This window comes from Calypte anna, chromosome 7 (genome assembly GCF_003957555.1).
Source record: "Calypte anna isolate BGI_N300 chromosome 7, bCalAnn1_v1.p, whole genome shotgun sequence".
Lineage (NCBI taxonomy): Eukaryota > Metazoa > Chordata > Aves > Apodiformes > Trochilidae > Calypte > Calypte anna.
Window position 1 is genome coordinate 4000662 of NC_044253.1, and position 15204 is coordinate 4015865.

Sequence of the window (15204 nt, forward strand, 5' to 3'; positions counted from 1 at the left end):
TCTTCAACAAAGCATTTTGTAGGGAAGTCAGCACATTTGTACAGAATTCATCTAAGGCACCCTTTAAAACTGAAGAAAATCTTATTTGTTCTAAATTTACTTGATTATTGTATTCCACCCACCCCCTTCCAACCAAACCAGCTGATCTTAAGATAGATATGGGTTCATATAAGCCTTGTCTTGCTTATGAAAACAAGAAAAGAGGAGTCTCCATGCTCCAGACAAAGCTTAAAAGAAGATTAATTAATTAAGAATCTTTTCTTCTGAGTGCAACAGGATCCAAGTAACAAGTGAACTTTTCATTTCCAGTAATAGCAGAAATCACTTCAATGGCATGATTGTGAGCACCCGCGGGGCCATAATGTGAATGGTCTTTATTAAGGAATAGACTGAACTTCTGACTATCTTTCTTCCAGTCATTTCCAGAGGCTATAAACAGCGCCTGGTTTGTTGCTATTAAAAGAGTCTAAAGACGATGCTGCTGAAAAGCATCACTGTTTAAGTACTCATGGCTTGACATTAACATGAAAAATATTTTCTTGAAAGCAAAGTTTATTTGGGTTCCCCAGAATGTTACAGTTTTGTGCAGAAATCATTTTGTTGACTATTTGTGATATGGGGGGGGAGGAAGTTTTTTTGTGTTTGTCTTTTTTTGGTGTTTCTAATTACTCATCGCTACCCCTCTGTTTTACTTGATTTATTGTACACGGATGCAGTCAGAAAACATCTTGGGGGCCAGTTTGCCTTGGTGGTATTTTCTATGTTAGCATCTGATGGAGGAACCTGCTTTTAGTGAAGGATCAGGCCTCATTATTCATTTGTTCTCTCAAATGACTGCTCTCAGGACCAACTTTTCCTGGATAACATGATGTTTTGCAAAATGATGCCAAGTAAGAACTGAAGTAATCCATGATCTGCTGAGGTGATATTGAAGAAATATCTCTCATGCACAGCAGACCTATGCATTAATCCTATGTTTTGGGGTCTTTAATTGCTTTAAATATTTGCTTCCAGATCTGTGTTTCACACATCTTATTTACATGGTTTATTTTTCATTTTAGGAACAAATCGATAACCAGACAGACTCTTTACCACACTGGATTAGTTTTATTTATTCTCTTTGAACTTGATTAAAAAGCTGTCAAACATAAGTCTACATTTTATCAGCAGAATACTTTTACAAAACAGGGTAGGGGATGTGTATAGCTGGAAACATACATTTCAAAATGAAACAATATTTGATATATTCTAGACAGTTACCCTTTTGTTTATCCATGACAACTGAAACTAACCATCAAATGCATAAATTGATTCAAGTCTAGCCAAGTAATCCTAAGGGCATATGAAAAGGCTTTTTTTTTTTAAAGTTCTTTCTCGATGAATTTAATGTAGTTCACCAATGAAGCATCCTCAGGAGCACAATACAAATGCTACAGAACATGAGATAGCTGGAGAAAGCAGGCAGATGTACAGTGTGATGAAGAATCAAAATGGATGTTACATTAAAATGAGCAGTCATGCAATGTCTTCATTTCATGTTCTATGTTTAAGTAGAAATGCCAAAGTTCCAATTTGCTTTTTAATTTTTTTAGGCACTGTTATGCAAATAGTGACATTCTAGTGGTGTTTGGTGGTGTGGTGGTGTTTTTTGTTTGTTTGTTTGTTTTGGGTTTTTTGTGTTTTTTGTTTGCTTGTTAAAAGTATGAAACAATCTTTTTTTTTTTTTTTTTAACTCTTGGAGTAGGCAAATTGATTATTCATCACTTCTTTAACTTCCAATATGTATCAAAAATAGAGGTAAATTATACTCAGATTAGCTACAAATGATCTGGCATCACTGTTTTAATTCACTGGCTTTAATATACATGCTTTAATCCATTTCCCACAAATCTCCTCAATTACTATTTGTCTTTCTGTGCTGTTGCATATGTTGGTAAACAGCATTTTCTATGGTCTTTGGCCATATGCTGTATGCTCAGCTTGCAAGAAAAGTGACACTTGGAGTGCTAGCATAATGAAACTCTCAAAGGGTTAATGCAGAATACATATAGGCAAATGTTGACAATATTTTTTATTCCAATGTTTGAAAATTAAGCACAAAATCATCATTAAGTTTTCACAAAATGAGGCATCTGTCACTTGAAAGAAAAGGAAATATTTCAGAAATATGTTTACAGAAATGTAAAAATATTAGACATCAAGACAGATGTGAACATTTTCAATAACAGGCCCTGTCTGTCAGTCTTCCTCAGAGCCGAAGATCTTGCTGTACTCACTCAACATAAGTTCAACTATCTGATTTTGGTACAGCATGTGGACTGCCATGTTCCCTGTCTCCTTTTCAGGTCTAAGGAGTGTTGGTCCAAACACAATTCCTAAGCTTTGTGTTGACATAAGATTCACGGATTCCTTGGCTGCTATCCTGTTGACGAAAGGAAAGAATTGGTTAAAAAAAAAAGAGAGATGTCAAGGGAGTCGCTGTTGCATTTGAAGTACACTGAGGCACTTTTTACTGATCCTCCTAACAGGGGGGTGTGTTTAGTTAAGTTACCAGAAAGAAAGAAAAAAAGGAGAGAAGAGAAAGCTTCTGCCAACCTGACAAATGAGAGCAGAGTCAACCACAAGTAGCAAGATGTGCTCAGGGTGGAGGGGTAGAGCCCCATTTGCAGTACTCTTGTATTAGGTCAAAAAATAACTGGTGAATGAGCATTAGTTGGTATGGATGTGTTGGCAATAATTTCTGAGCTGGTATGTGTGGATACTGAAAACAGTGTTTGCTCTTTACACTAAGGAATTGAGCACTTCTTTTGTCAACAGTTTTGGTGGCTCCAGGGAGAAGCTTCTCTGCTTCTCCTCACATGGTCACCAGCACTGAAAGAGTTGGGAAAACAAAGAAAAGCCCCTTAACATAGAGCTCATATGAAACACATTCCTTCTGCTAATTTAAATCCAATAAAGTTAGCAAGGGTCTGAAATGGATTGTGAAATTTATAAAGCTAAAGACTTTTGCATGCCTTATCCTGACACAAAGTTTCTTGAAAGACGCTGAGACCCCATACCTTAATTATATGACTTAGAAAATAATGGTAAGGATTATAACCTTTGATATCTTCATTACCCACAAAATTACAAGAGGAGGACTATTATTATTAACAGTTGATCTTATGCCTATATTAAGACTTAATATTCTTGTGGAAATGACATTAAGGATGGAAGTCTGGTCTAAGAACAATACAGGCTTAATGGATGGAGTTTAGGTAGGCAGTTTCGCATAAATCTCAGCAGTGGTGACTATGAACTAAGTAGAAATCCATTTCCTTCCACCCTCCAGAATATGTAATATATCCTAGGCTGGAAAGAGTAGTAAACGTAGATACATATTTTATAAATAAATTGCACAGCTCTACGAAGGAATGTGAAATAAATGTAACTTTAATATGTAAATGTTTGAATTTATGGCTGCGTCCTTAACCTGGGTAGTTTTGAATATTCCAAGTGGACTGGTGAAGCCAAGTTCTGCTTTCCCCCACACCTCCTCATTGTGACTCATTTACCTTTTTAAAATCCAGACAGTAATTTAAAAACTCATCATAGCTGTCTCTGTTTTCCCATACCTGTTGCCAAATTTACATCAAGCTACGATGTAAGTGAAAGAAACTTCATGAGACTTAATGGGTTCAGCCACTTAAAAAGGGTTGCTTATATGCTAAAGGGTGGGTCACACAGCAAAGAGCATCTTCCTGTGGATTTCTGCCAAACTTGTTGTTTACCACGTTCCTTGAACATCACTGCTCGTGTTTTCTTTGCCCATATATAAATAGGAAGCATTACTTAGTTCTGCCTCATGTTTCTAACCGTGGTGTCCATTGCACAAAACACTCTCCATATGGCACTAATCAGACTGGCTTAATTATTAGTTTCTTAAAATATAGCATCTTTATTTTCAATTAAAGGAAAGTAATTATCTTTCTTCTGTGGTAATATTAACAGACCATCTCTTCTTCAAGGAGTTCAGAAAGTCTAAAAAGTTAGTAGTCTCCTTGCCAAATGACTGTGTGGGCTTCTGATGGACGTCACACATCTTTATCACAATTAAAAATGTCTGTTACAGGGGTGACAATGTTGTTTTGCTTGGTGTCATTTATGCAGAGGAGCACATACATGAAGCTTAGGGCCCTCCCTGGGAGAAGGACCTGATTTCTGTTGAGCTGGTTACATGTTAGGAGTTGCAAACCTTATCAGGCATTTGCAGACAACACTATCATGGGTAGAGATTCTAGTTCACTGGGGGGGGGGAAACATATTCATCAGCTGTATCTTGCATATCTTTAGAGATTATCAAGTTAGCATCAGCCATGGCTTTGCAGTGTGGTGGTGGTGGTGATGATGCCCAGCATTGATACAGCTGGGGGAGCAGGACACAGTGGGCCATGAAAAAGCAGAGTCAGGGAGAACAGTGGTGGCAGAGCTGAATTTCCTGAAGTGAAAGGAGGGTTCTGACTTCCTTTTTCTGTAAAAATTAGAAGAAGATGCTGAGATCCTGTGTTTCTGATGTGACACAGAAAAGGGAAGATAGATGGTCAACCCCTCTGTCCTTGTTTGCCATCTTTCTGAAGGAGAATAATTCCCCTTGTTTTTCCTGGAGATGCTACCCTAAGCTTAACACTGGTATTATAATTATTGTATTGATACAATCTCTTGAGAATTCTTGATATATTCAATCTCTTCATGCAGTTTCGATGACCATAACAAAAACAACAAAAAACCAAACCCTGTAAACTAAGCAAACTTGGAAACATGGAAATTCTGAATAGTAAAATAATCTCTGTGGTAAAATGCAGATACTGGAAGGAAATAAAATTAATTCAATCCAGCCCAAATAAAATAATTACAAATTTAAGACCTTATGCCTTTTAAATTACAAATATTTCCAATGATATTCTATAGCTAATGGTTTTTTTTCTCATTTGTCCATAAAATAAAAAGTCAAAGCAAAATAAAACCCAATATACACAATTTAAGCTATTGCTGCAGCTGCTAACTGAAATTCAGCTGTTAAAGGAGAAAATCCCTAAAAATGGCCAAGAATTCTTTTTTTTTTTTTTTTTTTTTTTTTTTTTTTTGGCAAGGAAAGGAACAAAGAGAGTGATACACCATTTACTACATAAAAAGTGAAAGGAAATGCCAGAGCTACTTTTTGTCAAGCCCAAATGAAAGCAGCAATGATCCATCAATTTAAGATTATTTTAGAAACAATCTATGATTTGGTGCCACGGATGTTGGAACCACATCAAGAAATTGCTGGGCTTTATGCTGGGCAAGATTTCCCCCCAAAGAAGTGTGCTCCAAGAATGGCTTCAGTCCTGTAAGATCACAAGTCAGGAGATTTGCAGAAAATACAGTTCTACAGTTCTTAGTATTAATGGTAATGAAATTAATGATTTGTTAAAGTAGCAGAAGTGTCTTATAGGAAGACTCTGGTGTCAATGGCAGATATATAAGCAAAAATACTTGGAATTTATGCTTTGGCTGTTGCCAGGGCAACTGTAAGCTGGAAAGCATGTGATGGAGAGCAGGGTAACTCTACAGCTAAGAGGGTCATTGTATGGTAAGTTTGGCTCTCTAGTTCCATTAAATCTACACTTTTCAAACTCCCTAAATAAAATAATTATTAGTTTTGACATTCAAAAAGCACACAAGATTATTACTTCAAACACATTAGGTGTTAGGAAATGTTCTTCACCCACTTTTACTCCATAAATAGCTGTTGAGGAGGGGGAAATATTTCAGCAGTGACTCTGATTCCTCACCTCTTTTACATGTTCATAGTGCACATAAAAAATCAGAGCAAGAAGTCAGTGTACTTAGGGAGGAAAAGCCCATTGGAAAGGGCACTGGAAGCTGGAGGGTGTCTGAGTTCTGTTAGCTCTGCTGAGAACTGCTCAATCTGACTTTTTTATCCCTTTCCTCTAGCCCTTGGTTGTTTAAAGTTTGCTCAATGTTAGGGGCATTTCTGTCCTTAGTAGAATTAGTTTTAGCCATGCCCAGTACTACTTTATTGTTTTAAATTATCTCCAAGGGTAACCTTTCAAAAAGACAATCTTGCTGCTCTTCCATGAACTGGTAATAACTAAACCATGACTAAAGGGCACCATATTACAAGTTGAGGAGATCAGAAGAATAAAAATGGGTCATCTGGTTAAGTGTTATGAGCCAGAATACAGGTGTGGTGGGACATGCCATCCTCTGAATTCAGTAGAGGACCAAGGGAATAAAGTTGGCTTTGCTCTAATCAGAATCTTGTCCACCAATATTATGCACAATGTTTTATTTAACTAGGGAAGTCATTGCTACAACAGACAGAAACCAAGATCTAAATAGAGGCCAAGAGAGATTAGAGGTGCATGGGAATAAAGAACACTCCCTAGAGAAAAAAAATGATGTACTTTTGACATCAGCCTTCTTGCCATCACAACTAAGCTTACAGAATTAGGAAGTGACTCCTCTCTAAGTGGATTATTCCATGACAGCCCATGTGGGTGGGTTTGGTACCTTTGCTGAACTATGCTTGTGACCACTCTCATGGCCAGAGATGCTCAGCCTGATGGGCAACAGGGATGATTTAGTATGTAAGTCCTTATGAATACCTTAATGGGCCAAGGTCTGATTTGCTTTGCCAATAATGAATCTCAAATTAGGTATTACTTGTTTCCTGTACATACACCAGCATATGCAAATGTAATTTTTTAGCTGAAGAACTCATCCTTGGGAATGGTTCAGCTGCCTTCAAATCACCACAACTCCAGTTGCGTTCAGTGGCCTTTTTGCTGCACTCCTGTGGGCCAGTTTATATGTTGCAATTTTCTGACTTTTGCAGATCTCCTCATCTATCTAAACCTGATAAAACATGAACAGTTCCTTGCTCAACATTTTATGCTCGTCTCCTTCCCAAACTCTGGTTCAGAGGAGTTAAAAAATAACAGGTATTACGTACTTTGCTTTAGTGACAAGACATTTGGGAAGGAATCATCCAACCCTGAAATAAAATCTTTATTGAAAGCAATTCTACATCCATGCCAGTCAGAGACATTGTATGATCAGAGGAGATGTCCCAGGGGAAAGCTCAGCACAGTAGACAGGGTTGATTACTTGGACCTCCTGTCAGTTCTTAACTCATTGACAATAACTGAGACATTCAGTACAACTTTGTTTCTTTATTTGGAAGTAAAGTTAATACACTTACCTTAACTGTGCCAAATGTACTGGAAAATAACCTGATAATAAAACGTACCATCCTACGACGTGATAATGTTTGTGTGTGTATAAGCACATTTTGGCAGGGCTTTTGCAGAAGGGTTTTTCAGTGTTAGGAAGGAAGCACGAGTACAGAATGATGCACAGATAAACTATCAGGTTTCTTCTGAATGTATTTTCTTTCCATTTAAGGCCTGTTACATCCTTTCCTGAGATAAAGCATATTACTACAACATCATTTTCTGTTGTAAACTTAATTCAGTTCAGCTGTAGTAGTTCTTAGGAAGACTTTAAGTAGATTTTGGTATTAAAAAGGCAACTGGGCTACAAAGTTGGACTTTGAGAATCCTCTTAAAACACAAACAAGAGATGTCCTTCTAGAACATGTCAAAGCCTTGCAGAAGCATCCTAGGACAGACAGCAAAATAACACCCACATAGAGGGCAGGGGCAGGATCTTTGTGTTTCTTAACCCCATCTTGAGAGATTTACAGGAATAATTAGTGCTCTAGTGAGCCCCTAGTACAAATAGGTTCTTTTTGTGTGAACTGTTCAATTCTTTGCTCTGCAACGGAGGGAAACTTAAAATTTAGTAATGCCTTGAGATTCTTGATATTTTATGAACAGAAACTAAACCCCATTATTATTTATGTACTGGCTTTCTGGATGATTTGCTCAGTTGCATGACAGAGGTATACACCAGCTGATGAAGCTAAGCACATGCAAACATTATCAGTTGAACTCCCAGCTTGTTTGTGAAATCTGTCATGTTGGGAAGGGCAGCTTTGTGCCTATGTAGCAACAACCTGAGGTTTATGCTTAGGGAAGAGCTCCAGACCACTACAATATCTCCTCTTTTTTTTAAAAAAAAAAAAAGTGATCACAATGGAGTCCTCCAGTTTTTGCTACTTTGTTTTGCCTGTGTAAAATGTGAAGGTTCTTTAAGTTCCTCTTTGCTCCACAAGTTGAATTTGAAACAATAGCTCTGCAAGTGTGGTAATAGAGAAACCAGGTCATGGTGTATATGATATGTTGAGAGGGGTCAGAAACAGTTCAGACATACTTAAGAGCTTGCTTTTGCTGAAAATAGCCTCCATGGCTCCTGGCCTACAGAAACTCCATAGGCTTCCTGTGCTCTGCAGCTGTGGGTTCATATTACAGCTCTTTGGGAAAAATCCCTTCTCTTCAATTGCTCTGGGACAAAAGAACAAGCTCTTGGTGCTGTCTTCTTCTGCACACTAGCCTTTAAATTTGACCATTGGATGGCTATATATAGTACCTGGACAGCTGACAGGGACCTGGTGAAGAATGGGATTCCTCAGGGGATCCCCCATGTATCTCACAGTATGAGCCCTTCTCTGGATGGACTGCCTTGGAGTCTGGCCCTAAATGAAAATAACAACTAAACTAACTCTGAACATCAGTTCCCAGTTGGCTGAAAAGACTCCAAAAAAGCTGAAGAAAGGAATTTATTCTGGCTTAGCCAGGTTTAATAAGAGAAAGGTTCAAAACAGAATCTTCTCACTGTTGGGTGAACTTTGCTACCTGTAGGACTTCCTTTCTGAAGAGCTCCTGTACTCCTGCATTTCCACACACCTCACACACTGCCTGTCTTCTATAAAAAAGTCTTTGTTTTCCAGGTGACTGAGGCCAAGATGTAAAAATCCCACTTAGATATCTGAAGCAGCATAGAGGGGCTGTGTTCAGAAGTGTGCTTTGGGCAAGTCCTGCTTGATCTTCTGCACTCAGCAGGAGCTGTGCCTTGACCCTCAGCTTGTGGCTATATGGAGAGGGCAGGGTAATGTGGTACCTGCATCTCAGGATTGGGTTTGTTTCTTTGTTCTGGCCATCTCCAATGTTAGAGGAGCTGCAAAGGCACCAAAAGGTGCACACTGGTGTTCTGGCATGGCATGGACAGCAAGGGCAGGAGTTCACCTCCACTCCAGGCAAGAGCCTGGTGTGGGCAGAGACTCAGGTCCTACCCCCTAAAACGTTGTGCCCAAGAAATGAGTTCAAAATAATTTCATAAAACCTTCCCTTTAAGGTATGTAAAAGGGAATTTTGGAAATCTGACCCAGCTGGGTGACATGCCAAATTCTTCTCTTTGCTGTGCTCCCACTTTGGCTTGGTTTTCAGTTCCTTGTGTGTGAATGCAAAGTGATTGTGACCAAGGTTTATAAGACAAGAGGGAGGAGGATGAGATCTGTTTGGTCAGTGTTATCACAGTGTGAGCTGCTCTTGAGCCTAAAGTTTGCCTGTTTGGGGACAGCCACCTCGTAGGAGTCTGCTGGAGGCCACAAAATTAGTTAAGAAATTCCTCAGACTCCTCTGGCTACACAAGGCACTCATTTTACTCATTTTTGTCTTCTCTAATAGCCCTGTAGCAGCACATCCATCTCAAACTACAGCAAACCCCTCTTCAAAAGCCTCACACCACTGTGAGCATGAGCCTCGACTTGGGGACAGCCTGGGACAGAACAAAACTACCCAGGACAGATGTCAGGCAGATGCTAATGCACTTCTTAGAGGCGTTTGGATAGTTATGATAAAGGCAGTGTAAGAATATATAGAATAAAATATGTTCAGGCAGAACTATAGCACATAAATTCTTTAACTGTATTTTTGGCTGGTGGTGTAACTTTTTGCTGTGATTGCTTTTTTATTTTCCTTTTTATGTTTCATTTTTTTATAAATTCTAATTCTTTTTATTATTATTATTTTTTTAATTATTATTATTATTTGGACAACAGCTAGCTTATTCTAAAGACCAACCAGACAGGGGTCCTGGTTTGCTTTATGTCCTGTGTGGCTCAGAAGGTAAGAGATAGTTTCATGTGAATAAAGCTTTAACTTTTTACATTGCTTAAATATTCTCTTTCAAGAATGCCTGAAACTACATTTCCCTGTAACATTAAAAATAAAAAGCAGTTAGTAACAATCTCCCTTAAATCAAGAATTGTAAATATAGAACCTTTATCATCAGCACAGCACATCCAAAAATGTCTTTGTAAAATAAATCAAATTATATGAGCTAATTGATTCCAGGCAACATCAGCAACTGCAGGTGGAAACTGAATAACAGGATGTTTATTAACAAAAGACTATTAATCAAAATTGACAATATCAATTCCTGTTTCTTTTATTTGAATTCTACTTGCAAAATCCACGGGCACACTTGCTGAATTTTTAAATAAAAATTTAAAAGTAAAAAAAATGCTGACACTTGGGATTTTAGCTTTAGATGTAGGGCTATTTGTTTAAACAGCAAAAGGATATCCTAAATCCAATTTGACAGGCAATGCCAAAGATGCCAGTGGTAATTAATTAGCACTTAATTTAGACCACAGAACAACAGGATATGGAATTGGTGCTCAGTGCCATTTCCCCTTAGGCTTCATCTCATGAGGGTCAGGAGTATGGCTGGTGCAGTGAAGGTCAGTAAATAAATTGGGGGAACACATTGACACTGGACTTTTCATGATAGATATCCTTCACCCTTATTACTGCCTCTGGCAATTGCTGATGAGAAAAAGGGCTGCAATTGTTCTGTGAAGGATGCTGTACACAGGCTCCATCTCAGCAAGGTAGTGCTGGAGCTCGTGCCTGGTATAGTAGTGATGCTGGAGGCTTCTGTGGGCAGAGATCTGCCTCAACTGAGCATCTGGGCTGGAGAGAAACTTCTTACTGTAGCATGGAAAGCTTGAGGAGCTCTGACAGGCGAGGAAATTCGCTTAAAAGCAGTCCTTAAGTTTGCTAGATTTGGGAGCTTAGCTTTAGATTAAGCATAATTAAAATCAATGGAAGATTTGAAAGTGAGGTTAGAAACTAGGTCAGCAAGGGAAAAAACACAGTTCCTTATTATCCCCTTGTCTTTGTCTTAATAATATTTGAGACTCTTTCATAAAGCTAAAGACTCTTAATAAAGGTGGATTAATGTTATTAACAGCATTGTTTTCTGCTGAGGACACTGGGGCTTTGACATGCTTGGTGATGGACAAACAAAACATATCTAGTAAGAAAAACAGAGCCAACAGCTCTGCTGATAACCCAAGCTGGTTTCTAACTCAAAAGAGAAAGAAGCCACCTTTCTACAACACACCCAAAGCAGAGGGTACACAAAAAGCATGCAGGAGACCCTATGGAGTCCTGTTTACAGCTGTACACAAATGGCACCCTTTGGTTCAGAGGTACCAGTGAGAATTAGAAAGATTCATTCAAGCAATCTCAACCCTCTTTCAGAAGGGCAGATCAGTGGGAAGGGTGTCAGCACCTGCACTGATGTCACAGCTTTCTGAAATGGCTTCTTAAAACCGTACTGAAAAAAAGGAAATTCAGAATACATATATATTAGGAAGAAATTCATTATGCTGAGGGTGGTGAACAACTGGCCCAAGTTGCCCAGAGAGGTGATAGATGCTCCACCCTTGGAAACATTCAAGGTGATGTTGCACATGGTTCTGAGCAACCTGATGAAGTTGCAGGTGGCCCTGCCTACTGCAAGGGGATTTAAGCCTTTAAAGATCCCTTCCATTCCAAACCATTCTGTGATTTCTATGAAACCACTCTGCTTAATTAGTCCAGCTCCACCATGGCCCACAGGACAATGAACAATGGGAACTTCAGCAGTTGGAGCAGGGAAATTCTTATCTCAAAACCTAGATGTAGTCCACTAGCAGAGTTTTATCTCTTTGGTGCCCAGAAGGGCTGTCTGCATTGCTGTGTCAGGGAAACACAGAGTTAGACCGCAGTCTGTGCTCAGAAAATGTATTTCAGAAGCCCCAGGTTAACAGTTATTTTAACTTTCACTTCATCACACCCTTTGCATCATCTCTCTCGACAGTGAGTGAAATTTTGATTACTGTTAAAGTCACTAACAAAACTCCCAGTGACTGGGAGCCAGAATGGAGTCGAAATTTCACCGTATATAAGCTTAACTTTTCCCATTTTGGATGATATCTACTTTTACTAAGTGGAATTACTGCTTTTGACTATGTTCAATCTATAACCTCCAGCAGCCTTCAATTATAGCCCTTTTGTGTGACAGTAATCCAGTTGACAGCAAATAACTCATCCCTGGATATGACAGGTTTACTTTCTGACTGAAAACCCCTAAAAAAGTGCTGGAATTTCAACCTGGGATGCTGAATTTTAGACAGCTTGCTCAGAAATACATCTTTGCTTCTCATGAAAAACTTAATTTTGCTAACAGCACATTGTTTTTTGTCCAGTGTCATGAATAAATTATCCAGTTTTGTGAGACAAGCAGTAATTTTTGATGTTAAAATCAGACAATGTGGCAAAGAATCACATGAAAGTCAGAGAACAAGCTCTTGCCAAAGTTTTTCTTTTTTTTAAGTTCCTGTATACATAATTAGTTCATAAGTTGTTTTGTTTCCAATATTTTTAAATAATGAAAAACTTCTGAATATTGGTTTATTAATTATCCCCCATCTAAAATCCCCATTTTTTAAACCTGTATTATCACTATATTGTTTCAAATGAAAAGCTTTTTGCAGTGGTCTGTGCAATGGAGTTGATTTTATATGGGATGTGACCTCAACCAGGATTCCTACTCTTCCAGGTTCATTTCTGAGCTCTCCACAAGCTACTATTGCAATATATATGCTCTGCATTTGTATCAGATTTGAAAGATGCTTTAACATGCCTCCCAGCATCACGATTGTTTCAGCCCTGATATTGAACATGAGTAGGATGAATGTACCTTTTAAATGCACTAGTGAGTATGTGCCATGAGTCTTTGATTTCTTTAAACTTATTTACATTTTACTTGCCCTTGAGCAGCAAATTTACTATGTCAGCATTGTCTTTTCTACTTACACTTTGTCTGTCTTGTCCACTCACCTTAGCTTGATGTTTATTTTTTCTGCACATGTATAGTCCATTGCACTAAATGCATGAACTGCCTGGAGTGGAGGATTTTCCATCTCTTGTGTCTTTCTAAGATGCACCCTTTGTAGCACTGCAAGTTCTGCAGTATTTTTTCCCAGCTTTAAACCAACTTAGGATTTTCTCATTAGTTCCTTTTTAAGTCAAATACCTGCTCACATGTGTACTGGTCTCAGACTGTGGTCTGCCTGCCTTGGACACTCCACTCAAGTCTCCACTTTAGAAAGGCAGCCCTGCCTCTCTCAGTAGTTGTGTTTCTTTAATCTTTGAAGTTTTTATGCAAAACGTTGTTCATTTTAAGTGACCAAACTTGCTAATAGCTGCTTTTGTCTGACCCTGATCAAACCCCACAGACTTGTGGTCTGGTACATGTGTCTCTTAGAATCTCCTAGATCGCCCAACCAAAATCATGTTCAAAGGATTTAGGGACATCAGGCACAATCTTGCTTTTGATAGCAAGGCTTACTCATTAGTCTTGGGACAGATGAATCAGTAAGCAGCTTCTAGGACATAAAATCTCTCAGTCATAGCTTAACTGAATCAAATCCCTCATAAAATGCACCTGATAGAGCTGCAGAGAAGCATTTCTGATAGCACCCACCTGACAAATGGATCTGTCCCTGTGTGGTCTTGCTTTTTGGTGTTATGGGTAGGAGATGAAGCTGGGATACCTTGTATATGGGGTTTTTCAGAGCCTTGAGCTCCAGAGGACCACTGATACTGTGCTGTCTGGCCCCCAGAAAAGACTAAATTCAGGGCATCGTCTTGTGGGTTCTGCATGGATCATCTGCAGATGTCTCACCTCAACTGAGTGGTTATAAATGAATTTACAGACTGGGAAACTGCCTCCTTAGGAAGCAAATATTGTAGTTTCAGGATGTAAAGCTGTATAAATGTCATTTAATCTGAAGAGTTGCCTGTAAACCTGTTAGTGGGTAACATAGAAAGGTTAAGCAGTTCCTCACTATAGTGACCAGGTGGGATTCAAAACATCATATTAATTTATAATTATATTCACCAAGGGCTGAAATTTCTCCTGCACTGGAAATCTCAAGGCTGACACTGAGCCCATAGGAACTGCAATGACTTCCACGGGGCAGATGCTCTGAAGGAATAGAAAGCTCATTCTTTTGATGACATTTTTATGAGACAGTTACCCAGATGTGTAAACAAGATGGTTATCCTAGGAGGGGGTCCTAAGTGGCCTGCTCCTACTATTGCCACAGCTCTACTTGAAAACCCTTTCTGGACTGAAATGTTGAGCATGGATGAAATGATGTACACACAGTAAATTCTACCTACTGGAAAGCTTCCCTGCAGTGCAGGGTGGTCCCAAATGCTGTACTCTAATGGGGTCTCCAAGACTGCTGATAGTGTTGAGTGAAGGCTTGGATTTGTCAGTGGGGGATGACAGTGATGAGGGAAGTGGGAGCAGTTTCAGGGCAGATGAAGTGCTATCCTGAGGTGGCTTGGTGAGGCCAAGTTGAGTGCTGACACAGAATTTTTGCTCTTTGTCCATGAAGGTACTAGGAGACCTACAGGAGACAGGTTGGTGGGATCTATCAAAAAATATAGGGAACTTTTCTGAATTCCCTTTTTCTGGCTCATCTCCATGGCAAGGAGTCTTCTTTCAGAAGACCACAGCAAAGCTCTGCAGAGGATGTGGCAATGCCATCCAACAGAGGGGCTCAGATGGGTGTAAAAACCCTTAGAATAGGGAAGGTAACCAGTTGAATCTTGGTGACCTGGGGAAGAGGCAAGTTGTCATATGCTTGGCTGGGGTTTGCCACTCCACAGATTTCTGATTTTACATTGCACCATCATGCATAATGTACGAAAAGATAAATATTTTCCATTCAGCAACATCTTGCTGCGTTTTCATCTAGCTCTATAATTTTAATTATAAAGTGAACATAACCTGTATCAAATTATGATTTTGTTAACATATTGAATGAGGACAAGAAAAATAAATACCAGATTTTATACTGTACAGGCACATGAAGGTATAGTAAAAAAATCTGGTTTCCTTGACCACATTGTCATA

General features: G+C 39.0%; 1 protein-coding gene across 1 annotated transcript in view; it reads right to left on the reverse strand.

Moving 5' to 3' along the window:
* Positions 1 to 2238: 2238 nt before the first annotated feature.
* ARHGAP15 (Rho GTPase activating protein 15) overlaps positions 2239 to 15204 on the reverse strand; it is a 310817-nt gene continuing 297851 nt past the window's right edge. The window contains exon 13 of the mRNA XM_008494359.2: positions 2239 to 2422. Within this exon, the coding sequence (XP_008492581.1) occupies positions 2239 to 2422 (184 nt within the window). The remainder of the gene's footprint in view (positions 2423 to 15204) is intronic.